Raw genomic sequence first — 17,689 nt, 5'->3', positions numbered from 1 at the left:
TTCAGTTTGGGGTGTGTGTGTAAATGTGTTTAGGGGTGTGTGTGTGGGGTTATTGATGACGTCTGCTCGGTAATAAGACCTTGCAAGGTACTTTTTTTGTGCGTGAGCATGTGTCTTCATGAGCCTTTTATCTTCCGAGCATTAAACTTTTATGGCATGCTCAGCTGCAAGACAGAACGGAGATGGTCGGTCTTGAAAGAGGAATGGAAAGCAGTGAGTTTATAGTCTATCAGGACGGCAGCGACGCTGCGTGTATATCAAACATAATCTGCCTCCGTGATATACTAGACCCCTCCGGAGAGAAAGTAAGATGAATCCCCAGGAAAGATGAGAGATTTCTAAGGCCATATAGCTCCATAAATACTTGCTGTGCAGAAAAACAACAAATTGAAGTTATCGATCATTTTCTTACAGCATGGTTCTTATTAGTGGTGCTGGAGGATTTAAACAAATCCTTAATGCTTTACTTTGCTATATTAAAATAGCTTGACAAGTTAATCTAGTTAATGAAGTACCATTAGGAAAGCTATTTTCAATATAATGCCTAAAAAAATATATGAATAATTGTTCAGTGTTAATCTCACTCACTGTAGTCACAATCACAGACAAAAATGGTTGGTTAACAAAGTTCTATGTTGCCTTGGCTTTTGGCTTGCTTAGTTGGAGACATTTCATATTCAACAAAATCTGCCTTACTTATGTTTGATAATCACTCGGTGAGTTGCACAGTTTTGAAAAATAATGTTAAAGGTTGTTTTAATGACATTTTCGGACATGCCCATTGACTCCAATGTTAAATGGGTCCATGGCCAATTCTTTTATAGTCAAAAACTCGAGAGAGGAACCATTGTCAAAAAAATGTTGTCCACCACTCTTGTTCATCCAAAACAAACTACAATATAGACTCAAGGTGTTAAATACCGGAATTATCCTTTAAGGTGGACGTGTTGAATGTCGATGATGAAATGTTCTCCTAGAAACAAACTTTTTTGTATTATTTTCATGTTATTATCACTGTGAAGCTGCTTTGATACAATCTGTATTGTAAAAAGTGCTATATAAATAAAGGTGACTTGACTATTTTTTTTTTTTTACATTATCTTTTATTTTTGTTCATTTAAATTTATAATGAGATTAAAAATATTCATCATGTCACAATTTTTAGAAAAAAAAAACTAGGTTATGAATAAAATGCTTGAAAATAATCTTTAAAATGAAACCAAATGTGAATTAGCTAAACATTACTTTTGTTTAACTCAAAACATACTTTTGAAAAAAAAAAACTTAAGCTAGGTTTTTTATTTTTATATATAGGCTACAGTATATATATATATATATTTTTTTTTTTATATATATTTTATATATTAGGCATTATGTTAAAAATAGTTTTACTAATGGTACTTGATTAAATTGTCAGCTTAAAAACTGAACAATATGTTTGTTACAGGACATTGAGAAGACGATGAACACTGCCCTTCATGAGCTCCGTGAATTGGAACGGCAGAACACAGCCAAACAAGCTCCCGACGTAGTTCTGGATACGTTAGAACCGCTCAAGAACCCAGTGAGCTCAGAGCCACCGAGCCCCTTACACACCATCATGATCCGGGACCCGGACGCGGCCCTGAGGCGCAGCAGCAGCTCCACCTCCGAGATGATGACCACCTTTAAACCGGCGCTGTCCGCCAGATTGGCCGGAGCCCAGCTCAGACCTCCACCTATGAGACCCATGCGCCCCCCTCCCACGCAGCACCGCTCCAGCAGCTCCAGCTCCTCTGGGGTGGGAAGCCCTGCCGTGACCCCCACAGAGAAGATCTTTCCAAACAACGCAAGCAGTGCTGCAGCTTCATCCGCCAACTCGGGCGAGAAACCTGGAACCATGTAGCCCGCGGTGCGGAGCAGCTACCTGTGCTGGTGAGGGCGAACTGGGGCATGATGCTCCAGCGAGGAAGTTCAGGAGTGCTTTTCTTTTCATTTGCTAATGTATTTTTTTGAGCCTAGAAGATTTCGAAACTGAAGCCTAGTGGTCGGCACGCGTGCTCTGACGCGTTGAGCCTGGCTGTGGAGGATGTGAGTTGAGTCTGGCTCAGGTGATCTCCCACATTCCATTCTGTTCTTCCCATTATTTTCTGTCCTCTGTGAAAGAGACCAAAAAAAAGCCTAAAATACAAGAAAAAAAAAGACTTTTATAGGGTAAATTTAATGCAACTGAGCTGCATTATACAAAGTATGATAAAAAAAAATCCTCTTGTTTTTATATTATTATTAATTTTACCTCAGAATTAATATTAAGTTGTCCTTTTTGGCCTTCTTATTCTTATGTGAACTTTATTTAGAGCAAGATTCTCTGCACTGGTTGGCCAGAAGAGTTCTGTTATTCATCGGAGGACTGTTCTAAGATAAGCGATAAGTCCCTCCTTCTAGAACTGGACTGTACATATAATAGAACCAAACGGTCACTCAAAGACTGTCTAACATGGCCACCTTTGAGCTGTTGTAAATAGAGATATACTGTACTTGAACTTGTAATGCCTTTCGTTTGTAGAATAAGCGATATACATCTAAGTAACAACATAGCCAAGCTGTATACATATATGAGATGCAGAAAACCAATATACCAACTAATTTTAAGAAACCTGTGGTAAAATGTAGTTTTACTTGTATATAAAGTTTGGGTAGATTCTTTTTTGTACAGCCGAAGACATGACCAGGCAGGGAGACTAGAAAGGCAAACGCTTTTACAACCAATAAGCAAACAAATAATGAATCAATAGTCAGTCTGAGTCATTAATATTATTATTAGTTTGGGTAGTGTTCTACTTTTCCCCTCATTTTTGGATCACATCAGCAGTTTCCTAATACAAAAAGCAGTTCATGCTGAATTTACGCATTTAATGCTTCATTCTCTAAAGTTACGTGGTTTTAGGGTATTCCCATGAGCTCCCTCCATATTATTGCAAGCATCTATCAATTACATATTTGTATCCCATAACATATACTCTGTCAACTGATTATATGAATATTAATACTTACTAAAATAACCAGATGTTACACAAGTGGCCAGTGTTTTTGTGACCTCAAAAGGGTGAATCAAACAATGCGTCCATGTCATAATATAAATCTAGGGAGGCACCGATCTGAAAATTTTAGCCGATACCGATAACCGATAATTCTTTATATTTTACTACATAATTTTTGAGAGCCTGGTTACAAAAACAAAAGTCTCACCATTAAAAACAATGTCCCAAGCACACAATTATAATGTTCTCATTATAATTTTATGTAGCTTATATGACAGACTTGTGTTGCACATGTTGCACTTAACTGTATTTTCCTTTATTGAAGTAATTCCAATAATATTTCAAGCAATTGAAAACCGTCATGGCGAACAGTGCGCACCTCTAGAGTCTAATCTGAAAGAAATAATCCATTATTTATCGGCTTTAATATATCGGCCAAATTTTCGTATCGGGCAGATTAAACAATAAAAATTAACATATATCGGCCAATACCGATATGGTGGCCGATATATTGTGCATCCCTATATAAATCCTCAAAATAGGTCTAATTTTCGAAATATCTTTTCATATTTTTTCTTTTGGTTTTGGGATTATCCGGACAAGTGAGCTTCCCCCAAAAAGGTGTTTTTTTTGTATATCAAATACGAAGTAAAGCATATTTCCAAGTGTAACTAATGCTACATTTATAAATCCATACCACACTGCACACGATTTCAAATATTCAACAGCCCATACAAATAACTCCTAAAAATAGGCCTCATTTTCTTATTCAAAATATATTTTTATAATTTTTTTGTCTTGGCTTTGGGATAATCCTGACATCTTGTTGTGAGATTCACCCAAAAACAGTCTTGTTTATGTCAGATATATGGTGCAAAGCACTGCGCATTTCCCAGTGTAATGAATGATACATTTGTAAATACATACCGCTCTCTCCCTCCCAATCTACATTTTCAATAGCCTAGAGAAACCAGCTCCAACAAGAGAAGCTTCACTGCCCCCAATCTGTCATATCATCTCTGGTTCATCCTCAGCGTTACCCCTCCTCCCGGAGCTGGGCTTGAAGAGGGAATACCCAGTCGTGAACAAAATTTGCCCGACTGACCTAGATATCCACTTAAATACACTGAACCCAAAGCTTTAATCTCATCTTCACTGATTTTACTTTTACAGTTTGCCTTAGGATTTGCCACTTCACGCAGTCCGAATCAGAGTGACCGTATGCGAGAGCTTGTGTAGCTTTGAACAAAATAGAAATTACATATAAAAAACAGCACTGTTACTACGCACAATAACTATTTCGATTTGCGTTTAAAGTCATGCTTGATTTGTTACATCTCGTGTCTTAGTCTTACATTTCTCGCTGTTGCCATGCTGATTTGCTCTTGCGTTAGGAGCATAAAAAAAATGTAAAATTACTTCCAAGACTCCATGCCCTGTTGCTGCCATCTTGAATTTCTTTTAACAAATGATTTGGCAAAGACTGGTAATTAGCTTCTGTCTGAATTCCTCAGCTTTGTAGTAGCATGAGCCTGTTGTCCGCATGTGAGGGAGATCGACGAGCACGTGCTTCTCTTTACCAATAAGCAACACTGCTCACAGAATAATAGTGCTGCCTTTTCCTAGATACAACACACTATGTCCCAAATACATTAGCTTTCAGCCAGGAACTGGGTCTGTAGCTGCAAGGATTAGGCTCATCTCAGGAAGGGATTCTAATTTTGTTCTAATATCGCTTCCCAGTAGGCGCCATTTAAACATACGACATGCATAAGGACTATTATTTACGATTATAGGGCACACGTCTATATCACTTCTGCATAATTACAATTTGGATGAGGGCTTAATTCTATTTACAGTAAGAAAGCATGAAGAATATTGCAATGCATTATTCATAATCATCATAGTCATCCTTCTGTGATTTGAAGTACAGGGTTCCCATTGAAAACCCGGAATTCTTCAATTCCAGACCTTCGAAAATCATTTACATGAAAGTCGGTAAAAAAATGTTCCTGTTATTCTCAGCCCGATAATAATAAATTGGCTAGAAATAAAATGTTATTTAAAAAATGGCTTAATTATATTTGCAGTGAAGAAAAAAGAATATTGCAGTGCAGAATTCATAGTTTCAATGTATAAAAGAGACTTAAAGGGTCATCCTTTTGTAATTTGCAGTACAAGGTTTCCATGGTCATAGAAAACCGGGAAATATCAGGGAATTAAAGAATTACGATTTTCAGGCCTCAAAATTACAGGTATGCAATTAATAGTTCATACAGGTATGCATGTGTCTTGTTCTCATCAGGAACATAATTAATTGGCTAGAAATAAAATTCTATGGAAATGTATAAAAATTATTACTAATAGCCTATTACTACTAATATAACCTCGTCCAGTAATCATAAAAAATAAAAAATAAAAACGTGTGGGAACCCTTGCCTCCGGTTTTACAGACAAGTCTTAAGCCTAGTCTAGACTAAAATGCATGTTTTAACTGAAAGCAACTTGCTCTGATAAATCTTAAAATATGTCGGTGCCATTGTTTTGTCTCAAGATGCACATCAGTAATGATTTTTTCAAAGGCACACTTATAAAATCTACTTAAATATCCTAATTGAACTAACAAATCCTGGCTAAATATAAGCCCTGTCTGTGAAACCAGGCCCTACAATACCAGTTGAGTCTTGTTTAGTGTGGATTTACCAGATAAACCTTTCTTTACATATAAGGGCTAAGACAAATACTGCCCTCTGGTGGCCATATTTGGCCTGTCCCTTCTCACAGTCTCCCTCTGGTGGCCTTATTTGGCCTAACCCTTCTCATAGTCTCCCTCTGGTGGTCAGTGCTGGTATTGCTCATTCATTGACTGCGCAGGAAAAAATAAAAATTGTTGGCAGAACTTGAAGCTTTTTGGTACAAATGTGAAATTGCTACCACATTTCTGAAAGTGTTTCATACGTTCTGCCGCATATCTTGTCTTACTGTCATTGTAGGCATTCCTAACTTTAGCTTGCACTAGCAGCCATGCACCAAAGGTTCACATAAATCAGTGTATGTTGAGAAAATTCACACCCTTGGATTTTCATACACTGTCTTGACTCATGCTGTAATCATGCCTTTGAGTGTTATGAATTGAAATACTTGAGAATCAGACTTCTGCTTGAAAATCAGTGCATTACATTCTCACATATCTGTTGTACAGCTCTCCTCTACATACTGTATAGCGCTTATGTTTGATAATAAATGATATAGAGTTTACAGAAACTGCCATCCGTAACATGCTCAAATAGTCATGGCCTTTCAATCCATGTTGTGTCATTCATCTCTGTTTATCTCTCCTCTGCCAGTGAACTCGAGGCTGTGCTGTGAAAAGCGTATACTTTTGCTGTTAAGTTAAATCTTCTACCCAACCTAATGCATTGCAGTATTTAAGACCGTGTTGGTCTGATAATAGGATGTTGTATGGTACTTGCACGATTTCTAAGGCACTTGGTGCATCCCTGTACTAAATAGACTGTATGTGATGTTACTGGAAGTATGTTTTGGGAATGTATGCAACATTGGGAGTGTATTGTACGTATGCCACAGTGGATCTATATTGTATGTACGCTAAGATAACAGGAAAAAAAAATGGCTCTCTCCTTCTCTGGACACAATGTTCAACAGGACAAAAGTGCCGTCTGTCTGTAGTAGTGGGTTGTGAAAAAGTTTGTGTCGTTTTTTTTCTTCTTTTCTCTCCTCTAAACACTTTTTGTCTAGTGATGCTGTTCTTAAATGAGTGTTTGAATGGTTGGATTACCCTTCTGTGATGTTATCCTACACCATCCCACTGTTTGGATGTCAACCATTCTTAAGTCCAAATAAATACTTTTTTTTTAACCTTATATTAAATTGTCTCTCTTTTTTTTTCATTTTAGTTGAAATTGATTGACTGAAGCCCATGTCGTATAATGTTTTTATTCATAATGCAATAATGCAACACATAATATGAATCACACTTGCTTGTTTCTGTTTGAAAACTTACAATATCCAGATTTTTCAGCCCAAAGAGCAACAATTTTAATGTTTTATAAAGACATTATTACTATACTCCTAAGTGAATATAATTATAACATTTTAACATATATATATATATATATATATATATATATATATATATATATATATATATATATATGTGTGTGTGTGTGTGTGTGTGTGTGTGTGTGTGTGTATATAATTATTACAGTGTTTGTTACATTTTACATTTTCAATCAAGTTTTACACTTAGTTATGTGTGCTGAATTGACACAAGTAGCCTACCTGTAGTGTCAATCACAAATTTCAAGAAATGAATGACATCATTTTCTTTGTGCAAATTATAATTTATTATTAATAATAATAATGCAAATTATTTTGTTTTAAATGTTTTTTTGTTTTGTAACTTACGGCATTTGTTTACAATAGTAAACTAAATTAGTTAACGAACTTATGAAAAATAGCCTACTTCTAAAGCATTTATTACTTTTAGTTAATTTTATTTTCAAAATGTACCATGTACCACGTACATTATTAAACCCAAAAGCTGCATCTGTTAAAATTATTTAATGGACCTGAGCTGACATGAACTACAATGAACAGTTGCATTTTTACTAACTAATGTTAACAAAGATCAATACATACTGTAACAAATATAATGCTCAATGTTAGGTAATGAAAGTTAATGAGTTAGCTAATGTTATCTAATGGGACCTTATTGTGAAGTGCCACCATGTTTTCGTGAGATTTACTGGAATGTAGTGCGCTTGCTGCACCTTCTTGCAGTGCTGAGTCCGGCCACTAGATGGCAAGAGAACGATGGGCTCTAGATGGTAGTCGAACGAATAAAGTCTTTGAAAAATAGAAAATGTTTGTATGGGTTATTATTTGTGACACCAAATGTGGTCAAAACTGTGACAATAAATGGAAACCATTAAGCCCGCAGTAAGTCTGGTGTCTTTCAAAGTGCATTTTGATTTTCTCTGAGTGCAATAGCGAGATAGCCTACTGGCCAATCAATTATTCATTTGTCATAATGCTACACAATATAGACAGCCAATCAGGCATGGTGTGTAGATAAACAAAATCCCATTTGTTACACCTGAGGGACTCTTAGTAAACTTACGTAAACATGAACAATATAACTCTCTCTCTCCTTTCAGTCACTTCATTTATTACTTAATCTCAACATGCTTCCCTCTTCCCTGTTTTGAAGACATTGTGAGGACAATTCACCCCTTACAAACATTAAACATGGTTTTATTATAGTAAAAATGTAAATATCCATCTTTTTTGGCTTGTTGATTTCCATTTGTACATAGTTAAACTATGGTTAGTGTAGCAAAACCATGCATGGATAATTTGTGGTTACACCATAGTATACATATAACCATGTTTTTTTGTGGTTAATGTTTGTAAGGCACACTTTTCTATTGCATGCTGTTAAAAACGTTTTGGTGAATTTTACACTGTTAAATAGTTAAAATGTCACATAGAATATTAAATGTAGGCTATTGTAGACATTTATAACATGTTCATTAATATAGTGTAGTGGGATAACTATTTTATTAACACTGTCAAAGAGCATATATAGCCTACAATAGCCTGCCTTTGTAATGTTTTTTTTTTTATGACATCATGAATAATGCAAGGTTTATGGGCTGTTTCTCTGATGTTTATGAATAGGTAACACACTTTTATCTTCTATGATATATGTTTAGGTTTTCCTCAAATTGCTGCCTTGCACTCGATCCTTTTCTAAAAAATAAAAGCGTTTCCTCTCTGTTGTTGTAATTGTGAAGTATGAAGTGTTATGACAGCAGGGCTTGGTAGGCTAGATAATGTTCAAGAACCCTTCAAAACAACGTGAAACTGACATTCAAGATCAACACACGGCACCAGGGAAGAATAGTACAACCGCCTTATGTATAATGCATTCCAGTCTGAAAATGCAACAGCTCTAATTTCAGAATGATCAAAACAACTCCAAACTAGATTGATTTTTACGAAGCAGGGAATGAAAAGAACCAATTAAATTTTAATGGGATAAGTATGGCTGCAAAGGTTCGAGTTCTTTCTATACGTTTAAGGTTTGAATTGGCTTAATTTTCCTCTACGTTCATAATGCCGTATATTCAATCGCTGGAGGGGACGTGGCTAGATAGAAGAGGCTGGACGAGACTCCTTCCTGAATCTCATTAACGATTTAATTGACAGTTTCGTAGACCTTATGCGTCAGAGAAACAACCGGAAACAACAAGCGCGCCGCGCAGCCATCTTTAGAATAATGTCTTTGAACTTCCGTTTTTGCGGTCGATACCCAAGGGGGTAATCCATCCGCCGGAAACTGAAGCCTCCCCGGGCGCCGCCATTGTAGCAGAACTTCACCTGCTGTTAACATTCCACTGACTCCCATTCATTTTGGCGTCATTTTGACAGCGAATAACTTTACATCTGAGGCGTCCAAAGACTCCATTTGTCCATTATTTATTTCTAAAGAAACACGACAATGTATAAAAGGCTCCATTACCTTGTACCATACGTTATGGCCCCGTAGAAGCCGTTTTTGTAAAAATAGGCTAACGATTGCGTCATAAACCACGCGACTCTCTGTCGCACTGTAGAGAAATTACCGTATAGACCGGAAGAGAAGCTCGCAAGCAATCGGGGGGACGTGGAGACATAAAGTCCGATAAAGTCAAGACAGAAGCCCATAGAGAGTCATAAAGTTGATCCTGCTTCTAGCTCATGGACAGCTAATACTCACGCTCTCCGTCTCTGCGAGATTCGGAAGGGAATGATTCAGATTTCTCTCGGCATAGCTACTAGAAGACCTACAGCTGTCAGACAGGTTGCTCACGTCACATCTACGTCGTCAAGCTCAGTTTGAGCCTGCGCAGTTCGCGCAGCCATCAGGAATTGAGTGCTTCTAATTGACTTCATTTTTCTCCGTTGAAACCTATGGGGTCGCTGTGTCCAGTTTATATACTGTCTATGGTCGCTACATAAGGTCTCTAAGCTATTCATTTCTGATTATAATAAATTTCCACCAGAAGATACAAAAATACTAGCCTACTTTTATGAAAAGTTTTAGTTTTGATTTACAAATTAATTAGCCATTCTGTATCATCTATGCATTGATACATAGGATTGTGTGTGTACGTGTGTGTATGTGTTCTTGTATGGTTTATGAGGACACAAATGTGTATAATGACGGGTGATACAATGTAAACATGCTTTAGATTCTAAAGTTTAGAAGAACACATAGCTAAACTGTTTTTTTTTTTATTAAAAAAATGCCTAAAGTGTTCGGTGATGGGTAGGTTTAGGGGTATGGTTAGTGTAAGGGGATAAAATATAATTTTATACAGTATTAAAACCTATTAAAAATACCAGTATTAAAAAAGGGATATCAGGTGTGGGGGTGTTGATGTTGTAGGCCTACAACATAGTTGTATACAACTATCTTTGTAGGACTGGTTTGAGTTTTAGCCCATCGGAGTGAGGACATAGACCGTAAAGTGAGGACATTTTGGCCGATCCTCACTTTCTGAGACCCCTTTTAAAGGTCTGTTTGGTGGTCAATACTTTGTTTTAAGGATAAGGTTATAATTAGGTTAAAGGTAATGGTTTGGGTTAGGCAGAAGTTGTGATGGATGGGGTTAGGGTAAGGAGCTAAAGCCTCTTAGCATTGTTTCAATGAATGTCCTCAAAAAGAGGTACAAAAATGTGTGTGTGTGTGTGTGTGTGTGTGTGTGTGTGTGTGTGTGTGTGTGTGAGTGTGTGTGTGTGTGTGTGTGTGTGTGTGTGTGTGTGTGTGTGTGTGTGTGTGTGTGTGTGTGTGTGTGTGTGTGTGTGTGTGTGTGTGTGTGTGTGTGTGTGTGTGTGTGTGTGTGTGTGTGTGTGTGTGTGTGTGTGTGTGTGTGTGTGTGTGTTCAGTCCATAGGGGTGCTAATACGATGGCTGCCTCTTAGGCAACAACTCGAAATTCTGAGCAGCTTTCTGTAAACACTTTGACTAGATCCGTGCTCTGTAAAATAAACCAGCATTTAGATTGCTGAGCATCATGCCAGGGCAAATGAACAGAGCCAATTTTTTATTATTTGAATGAAACAAGTAAAGCGAATGTTTGTTTATTATTATTGTGGGCCGAATGATGCAGTTATTTTGGCTAAATTAAATGTCTCATACTGAGCTTTAAGTGGACAATCAATGTGAGTTTTTTTCTGAATAAACAATGTATACATCCTTTTCCAGGGTTGTGGTGTCTGCAATTGTAGAGATGAGCCTATGTGAATGATTGTCATTATTTACCAATAGATGAATCTCTGGGACCCCCAACGTTTGTTTTTTATTTTTGTCACAGGCTTGGCTTTTCTAGTAAACTTACAAATTCACATACAAATTCATCTGGTCACAACAAAGTTCAAAGTTCTCTTCTCTCTGTCTACATCCTCAATGTACGCACAATTTGTATTTTCTAAATTTTCAAAATTTTAGTTCTAACTTATAGTTTTGTCAAATTTGTAGTTGTCAAATTTTGTCATGTCTTAAGTAAATGTCTTGTTTTTAAATAAAAGTCTTCTTTTTTTAAAATCTCATCAATCAGTCTAATTCATGTGAATTCATCGGATCTCATTCGTTCATTTTTGTAAAATCTGTTTAGATTCCAGTGATGGGTATGTTTGGGGGTGGACCTTCATGATACCTTTTTCTTTCGTTTTTGTTCGGTTCACATAGTTTTTTAGTCAGATCGACCTTATGACAGTGTCTTTCCTCAAGATTTGACCAGTTTCACACCGCAAGGGTTGGCGCGCAGAAAAACGTTTGAAAGCACGCTGTAAATGTATCAAAACTGCAATAAAACAATTGAGTGAACTATTAAACTTTTTTTTATTTTTTATAAGTAGGCTACGTTGTGTGGTTCATGTAAACCCCATGTAGCCACACAAACAGCACTTTACTGTGCTAGAATGAATCCACATACAGTAATTTAAGTAATTTAGCGGGATATGGGTTCAATGTAGATCAACTTGAATTATTTAATGCTATTTTCCATCAATAATCCATCGGCTATAATAAAATGGCCTGGTTTAATCAACATTGTTAATCTGTGTACAACTGCTACAGAGAGAAGAATCACAAGAGGATGATTGTGAAAGTTTCTCTAATTTGTCTTTTTCTCTGCGATGTTAAGCAAGCAAATGAGCACATCACTGTAATTAAAACTAATTGTTAGTGTTTATGTCAGAACATGTCTGACATAAACACTATATGTATGCCTTACTGCCTGTCATTTTTACTTTATTGGGGCAAATGAACAGCTGGCAGTTAGTGTGCCAATATAAAACCCATGAGGAAAATTGCCATCAGAATTGCATAATTTAAAAGGATGGTGAAATCCAAAGACTGTAAAATCGCTGTATGCTGGACAGTGTGTTTTGTGTGTTTGAGAGAAAAATAATCAGTGCCTATATTTTCTCCAGATGCTTAATTATCAGTCAGGAATAACAGTATTAGTTTTGACATAATAAATGCATAACGTATATTTCCTGTATTCATGTTTAAAGATTGTGTGATCGTTGGGACTGTACAGAAAACAATTTCATGAATATCACATGTTCCCTCAAGCTAGGAGATCACATATTCTACTCAGCCATAGTCCAGAGAAAAAGATGATTTAGACATCTCTTCATCTTTGTCTATTGATATATGTTCTGTCATGTTTATGGGATCTGGCTACATCTTCAGATTCCAAGTTCACAGAAGGGCAAGATACACAAAAGAGAAGAATAAAAAAGTGGAATGCAAAAGGAATTTAGACACCATTGTAACATTCATTTTGTACTAATGTGTTGATTGATTGTGTAGGCCGGCTGGTGATATACTTTAAGGTGAAAATGTGTTAACTATAACTCACTTGAGTCGAGACAAAACAAACCACTCTGAAAGTTTATTGGCAGGGTTTAAAAAATAGCATGTAAAAAAGTTTGTGTTGTTGTTGTTGGCAAAGGTGGAGCCGAGTTAACAGAAATGATATATTGTCATTGTAATGCATGTGAACTCAAAGTGGGAAAGTGTGAGTAGAGTAGTACATTTATTTATTTTTCCACATTACTCAGTGAGAGTTACATGTCTTCATGACTCTTTTTTTTTTAAGAGACAGTTATAATCACACAATGAAACAAAGTCTCTTGGTTCAGTGTCTTCACTATCTGCTCTCTGGAGAGACGTTGACTATTGCTTCTCTGTTTATCTTTACTGAGGCAACTAAAAAAAACTAAATGTAATTGACACATTTAAGTGTATCAAAATGCATGGAAAATGGAATTTCAAATGTCCCATTGTTCTCAGACCTTACATGAAGCTTTCACAAAGATGTCATTTCTGTTGTGGAGTACAGTAAGTTACAGGGATAGTTCACCCAAAAATGAAAATTTGCAGTTAATTTCTTCACCCTCAGGCCATCGAAGATGTTTTTTTTTTAATTCAGTCGACAGTAAAGAAGATTTTTAGCCAAAACCGTGATCCTTGGTAATTCATATAAAGCAAGTCGATGGAAAAGAACATAACCAAGCAAGACAAAATTAATAACCATGGCTCCTGATGATTCATTGAGGTCTTATGAAGCGAAACGTATTACTGAAGAAAAAACAAAAAGACATCTACTTCTTGGATGGCAAGAGGGTGAATAAATAAACAGCTAATTTTCTTTTTTTGTGGAAACTATCCTTTAAGTTACATTATAAACTTCAACCTTTTATCAGTTGGTAAGGCAAGATTGTCTGTGAATAATGACGTATCGGGTGAAATATGCGTGAAAGAAAAAGTCACAACATTTTGAACAACATTAGGTGAGTAAATGGTGACAGAAGTTAAATTTTTTGGGAAATATTAGGCCTACCTTAAATTGTCTTATTCATCACATTTCGTTAGTTCTCACCAACACATTTGCCTGTCATTTCAGCATCCCTAATTCAAACCCTTATAAGGACCCGTGATGCTGGAAGTTGTGATGCAGGAAGTTGTGATGCTGTCACAATGCTGCTACCATGGTAACGGTATTGCTTGTGCATTGTGCTAATGCTGGTGCAATCAGTCTGAATTAGTGCAGTTTGGCAGATGGCTCACTGCGATGTATTTCACATGCACTCAATGGATCGATACAGGACCTCATTACAGAGCCCAAAGCAAGAGACAGATCACACACCAGATAAAGGGAGCGGATTCCAGGGAGGGCTTATATAAATGATGATCAAATACTTTTAGAGGTGGTTTGACTTCAGCCAGTGGACAGCTTATTGAAAGAACTTTCTTGTCCATATTTGAAGCTAAACTGTGGTAAGCTTGCACCAGTCACTTTGGTAAGAAAAAGTGTGCCAAGAACAGCAGTAGTTACTTGAGTTCTTCTTCATCATATACACATTTGTTTGAAATAAATACTTCATCTTACTCAGTTGGTTTTCCAAGAATAAGAAAACAATCTCTTTAGACCATAATTTAATTTAAACAATATATTTTGCAAATCATCACAACTTAAATCTAACAAAGCCTCACGACTGTATAACATATATGTGACCCTGGACCACAAAACCAGTCACATGGGTTATTTTTTTAGAGTTATACGTCACATAAAAGCTGAATAAACAAGCTTTACATTGATGTATGGTTTGTTAGTATAGGACAATATTTGGTCGAGATACAACTATTTGAAAATCTGGAATCTGAGGGTGCAAAAAAATCAAAACATTGAGAAAATTGCCTTTAAAGTTGTCCATTTATGTTCGCGATTGTCCTGCACCCACTCACAAAAATAAACGTTTTATATATTTATGGTAGAAAATTTACAAAATATCTTCATGGAACATGATCTTTACTTAATATCCTAATGATTTTTGGCATTAAAGAAAAATAGATCATTTTGACCCATACAATGTTTTGTTGGCTTTTGACACAAACATACCCGTACGACTTGTGACTGATTTTGTGATCCAGGGTCAATATATATAAGAGGGAATAATAAGAGGGAAGTTTAAGTTGTCCAAAAATTATATAGGCTAACGAACGTCTACATTTATAGATTTATTTGATTTAAAGTTTGGACCCTTACAAGGTGTCTGCATCATTTTAATGAGAAAATCTTCCATCTCAGTCTATAAAAGTAAATATTTGATCCTAAATGTGGGAAAAAAATACTTTCAAGTATGTTGTTGCCTAGAGATTTTGCTGTTTAAATACATTTATAACACAGTCAGTGCCTAACGATTTTTCTGTCCTTTTTACACCCCTGAACTGTGGTAAATAACGTAAACCTGAAAGGCAAATTAGCACAGTACTCGTCTTGCCAGCATTATAAGTGACTCCTGAGGGGTTTAATTGCAGTGTATTTTAAACCATAAAAAGAAACACTGTGTCTGTACTTTGCACCCTTTCAGAACAGTGCATTTATACCATGAGCAAAATTTCATAGCAGATGCTAGCAATTCCCCCTTCTGCAAAACTGAAGAAGAACATTTGTCTTTAAAATCCATGCTGTTCTGAAGGGACCATCGAGTTGTCAAAAACAGTCTGCCTGTATGCTGGTAAGGTCCAGAGACAGCAAGACTTTAATTCTGTAAACGTCTCTCTAAGGGAGAACACAGTCAGCCGTAGACTGCCTCTCTGAGTGGGCATCAGGGGCTACAGGGACGTGCTCCGGGTGCAGAGAGAGCACTTTGGACCATACCCATAATCCAGCAGTAATCTGTTCCTAAATGCTAGGCTCTGGCTAAAGGTGATGAGGAGTGATAGAGCGCAGTTGCAGAGCAATAAACAGGAATGGGGATTTGGAAAAATTTGACGACTATTGAGCTTCAGAAAGAAGCCTTTTGTTTTGCTGATTGAATACTAGGATCATGCAGTTAACACACAAATCATATGAAGGAATGCATGAAGTTAATGCTGAAATATTCCTCTTTTACAAAGCATTTGTCAAATGTTGTCAGGATCAGTCAACATCAAAAAAGAATTTACCCACTTCTAAATAAATTTCTTCATGTAATCGTTTTCTCCATGATGTCACCAATACCTCTTTCCTTCAACTCTTCCCCTCCAGCAATACTTGTTATATAGATACCACTTTTTGCAATCCCTTCAATTCTGATAGATAAAATCCTTCTACTGTATATTTTTTCTTGTTACATACCCAATTTCACTCAAAAATACTTAACATTGAGAAGTAAATGGGCCACAAGCATCATTTCGTGTTAACTTTTTTCCTTCTTTTTGGAAAAGCAAAACCCAAAATACATTGCGGCTATTTTTTGCCAATATTTGTGTTTCGTGCTTTTTAGAGTTGTTCTTTGGAACAGAGATACAGTTTTCAGTTTTTTTTTTGGTTTTTTTTAAGAAGACAAAGGCAGATATGAATATGCATTATGCATATGCATGAATCACAACTGAAATATGTTTTTTTTTTTGTCCAGTTAAAAACAATTATATTTTCTGTGCAGTCCTAAAATGTTGCAGGCCAAGAATGTTTGCCAGCCGCATTGGTGATGCTGCCCATGTTTACAAATAAGTACCAGAGGACATTGGATCTTAGCTATTGCGAATTGTAAGCGGCTCCAGGGAGCCAAATTACACACGGTTGGGGCTAATAAAAATGCATAGAAGAGCACACTGTGAGGCCGAATGAGGGAAACAAACCGTATTTGGGATATTTAATAAATATCATCCTTGTGTTTTTTTTTTTCTTTGCATCCTTGATGTGAAATGTTGCATGTTAACATATACCTTATCTGAGTTAAAGAAAATGGAGGGTGTCCTTGTGTACCACTGGATGAAATGGACAAGAGAGTGAAAGCAAGCAAGAGTAAAAGATTGTGTTTGCATTTAGCCCTGCTAATAGCCTTCAATCATTGTAGAAACCCTGGAAGAGTTGTAATTTATGACTCACCTAATGGTTTGTCATATTAAGCTGATCTCTGTGTAGGAGACATTAAAAAGCAAGATTACAGACAAACGCTGTATTACGTGCTCATTGACCTGACATTTAAGAATTTTACAAGTGAGCCTCAAAAGTCTTCATTTAATCATAAGGAGCTGACAGGCATATGAGTTCAAATAAACGCCACTGAAATTTGTCCCCATTTACTTAGTTTGAACTATCTAGTTCATGATGTGACACAACAAACAGGACTTGGATCATATACAATTACTTTGATATTCAAATACAGTCATTTCAATTACTTGAATGTGCTTATTGGCTTTTCATACTGGAATCAGTCTTGAACCTGATTGCGGTACAAATATACAAAACTGTTATGGTCTTAATTCTCCAATAGGACGTTCTACACCAGAAGACAATAAAGATGAATTCTGGGGTGAAATTCTGGGTTATTGTTGTCTGCCAATACAAATACATCTTTGACAAACGTTACTGCTTTCTAAGAATACCAATTGGTTACCGGATTAATGACTCTATTATTCTACAATTAATTAGTGAAATAAATGTGGAGGTAAGGTTAAGCAATAGTCTAATTGCTCACTTAATGTCCAATTGCATACTTAAAAGTCTGTGTCTTAGAGGTTAAGAGCTCATGGAGAAGCCAGAGATGACTTTGTGCTCTGTTTGCATGAATGGACAAGAGACGAGCTATAGAACAATAAAG

General features: G+C 36.4%; 1 protein-coding gene across 4 annotated transcripts in view; it reads left to right on the top strand.

The window, feature by feature from the left end:
* Window positions 1-6,904, top strand: part of srgap3 (SLIT-ROBO Rho GTPase activating protein 3) — a 107,490-nt gene extending 100,586 nt beyond the window's left edge. For 3 of the 4 annotated variants that reach the window (XM_079629023.1, XM_079629022.1, XM_079629021.1), the window contains one exon: window positions 1,448-6,904. In XM_079629023.1, coding sequence (XP_079485149.1) covers window positions 1,448-1,885 — 438 coding nt within the window. In that variant the 3' untranslated portion in view covers window positions 1,886-6,904. The remainder of the gene's footprint in view (window positions 1-1,447) is intronic. The other variant, XM_079629024.1, reaches the window with a different exon arrangement.
* Window positions 6,905-17,689: the final 10,785 nt, after the last annotated feature.

Source organism: Phoxinus phoxinus, assembly GCF_949152265.1.
Source record: "Phoxinus phoxinus genome assembly, chromosome: 11".
In the NCBI taxonomy this organism is placed as follows: Eukaryota; Metazoa; Chordata; class Actinopteri; order Cypriniformes; family Leuciscidae; genus Phoxinus; species Phoxinus phoxinus.
The sequence above is the reverse complement of the archived record's forward strand: the minus strand, read 5'-3'. Positions and strand labels throughout refer to the sequence as shown.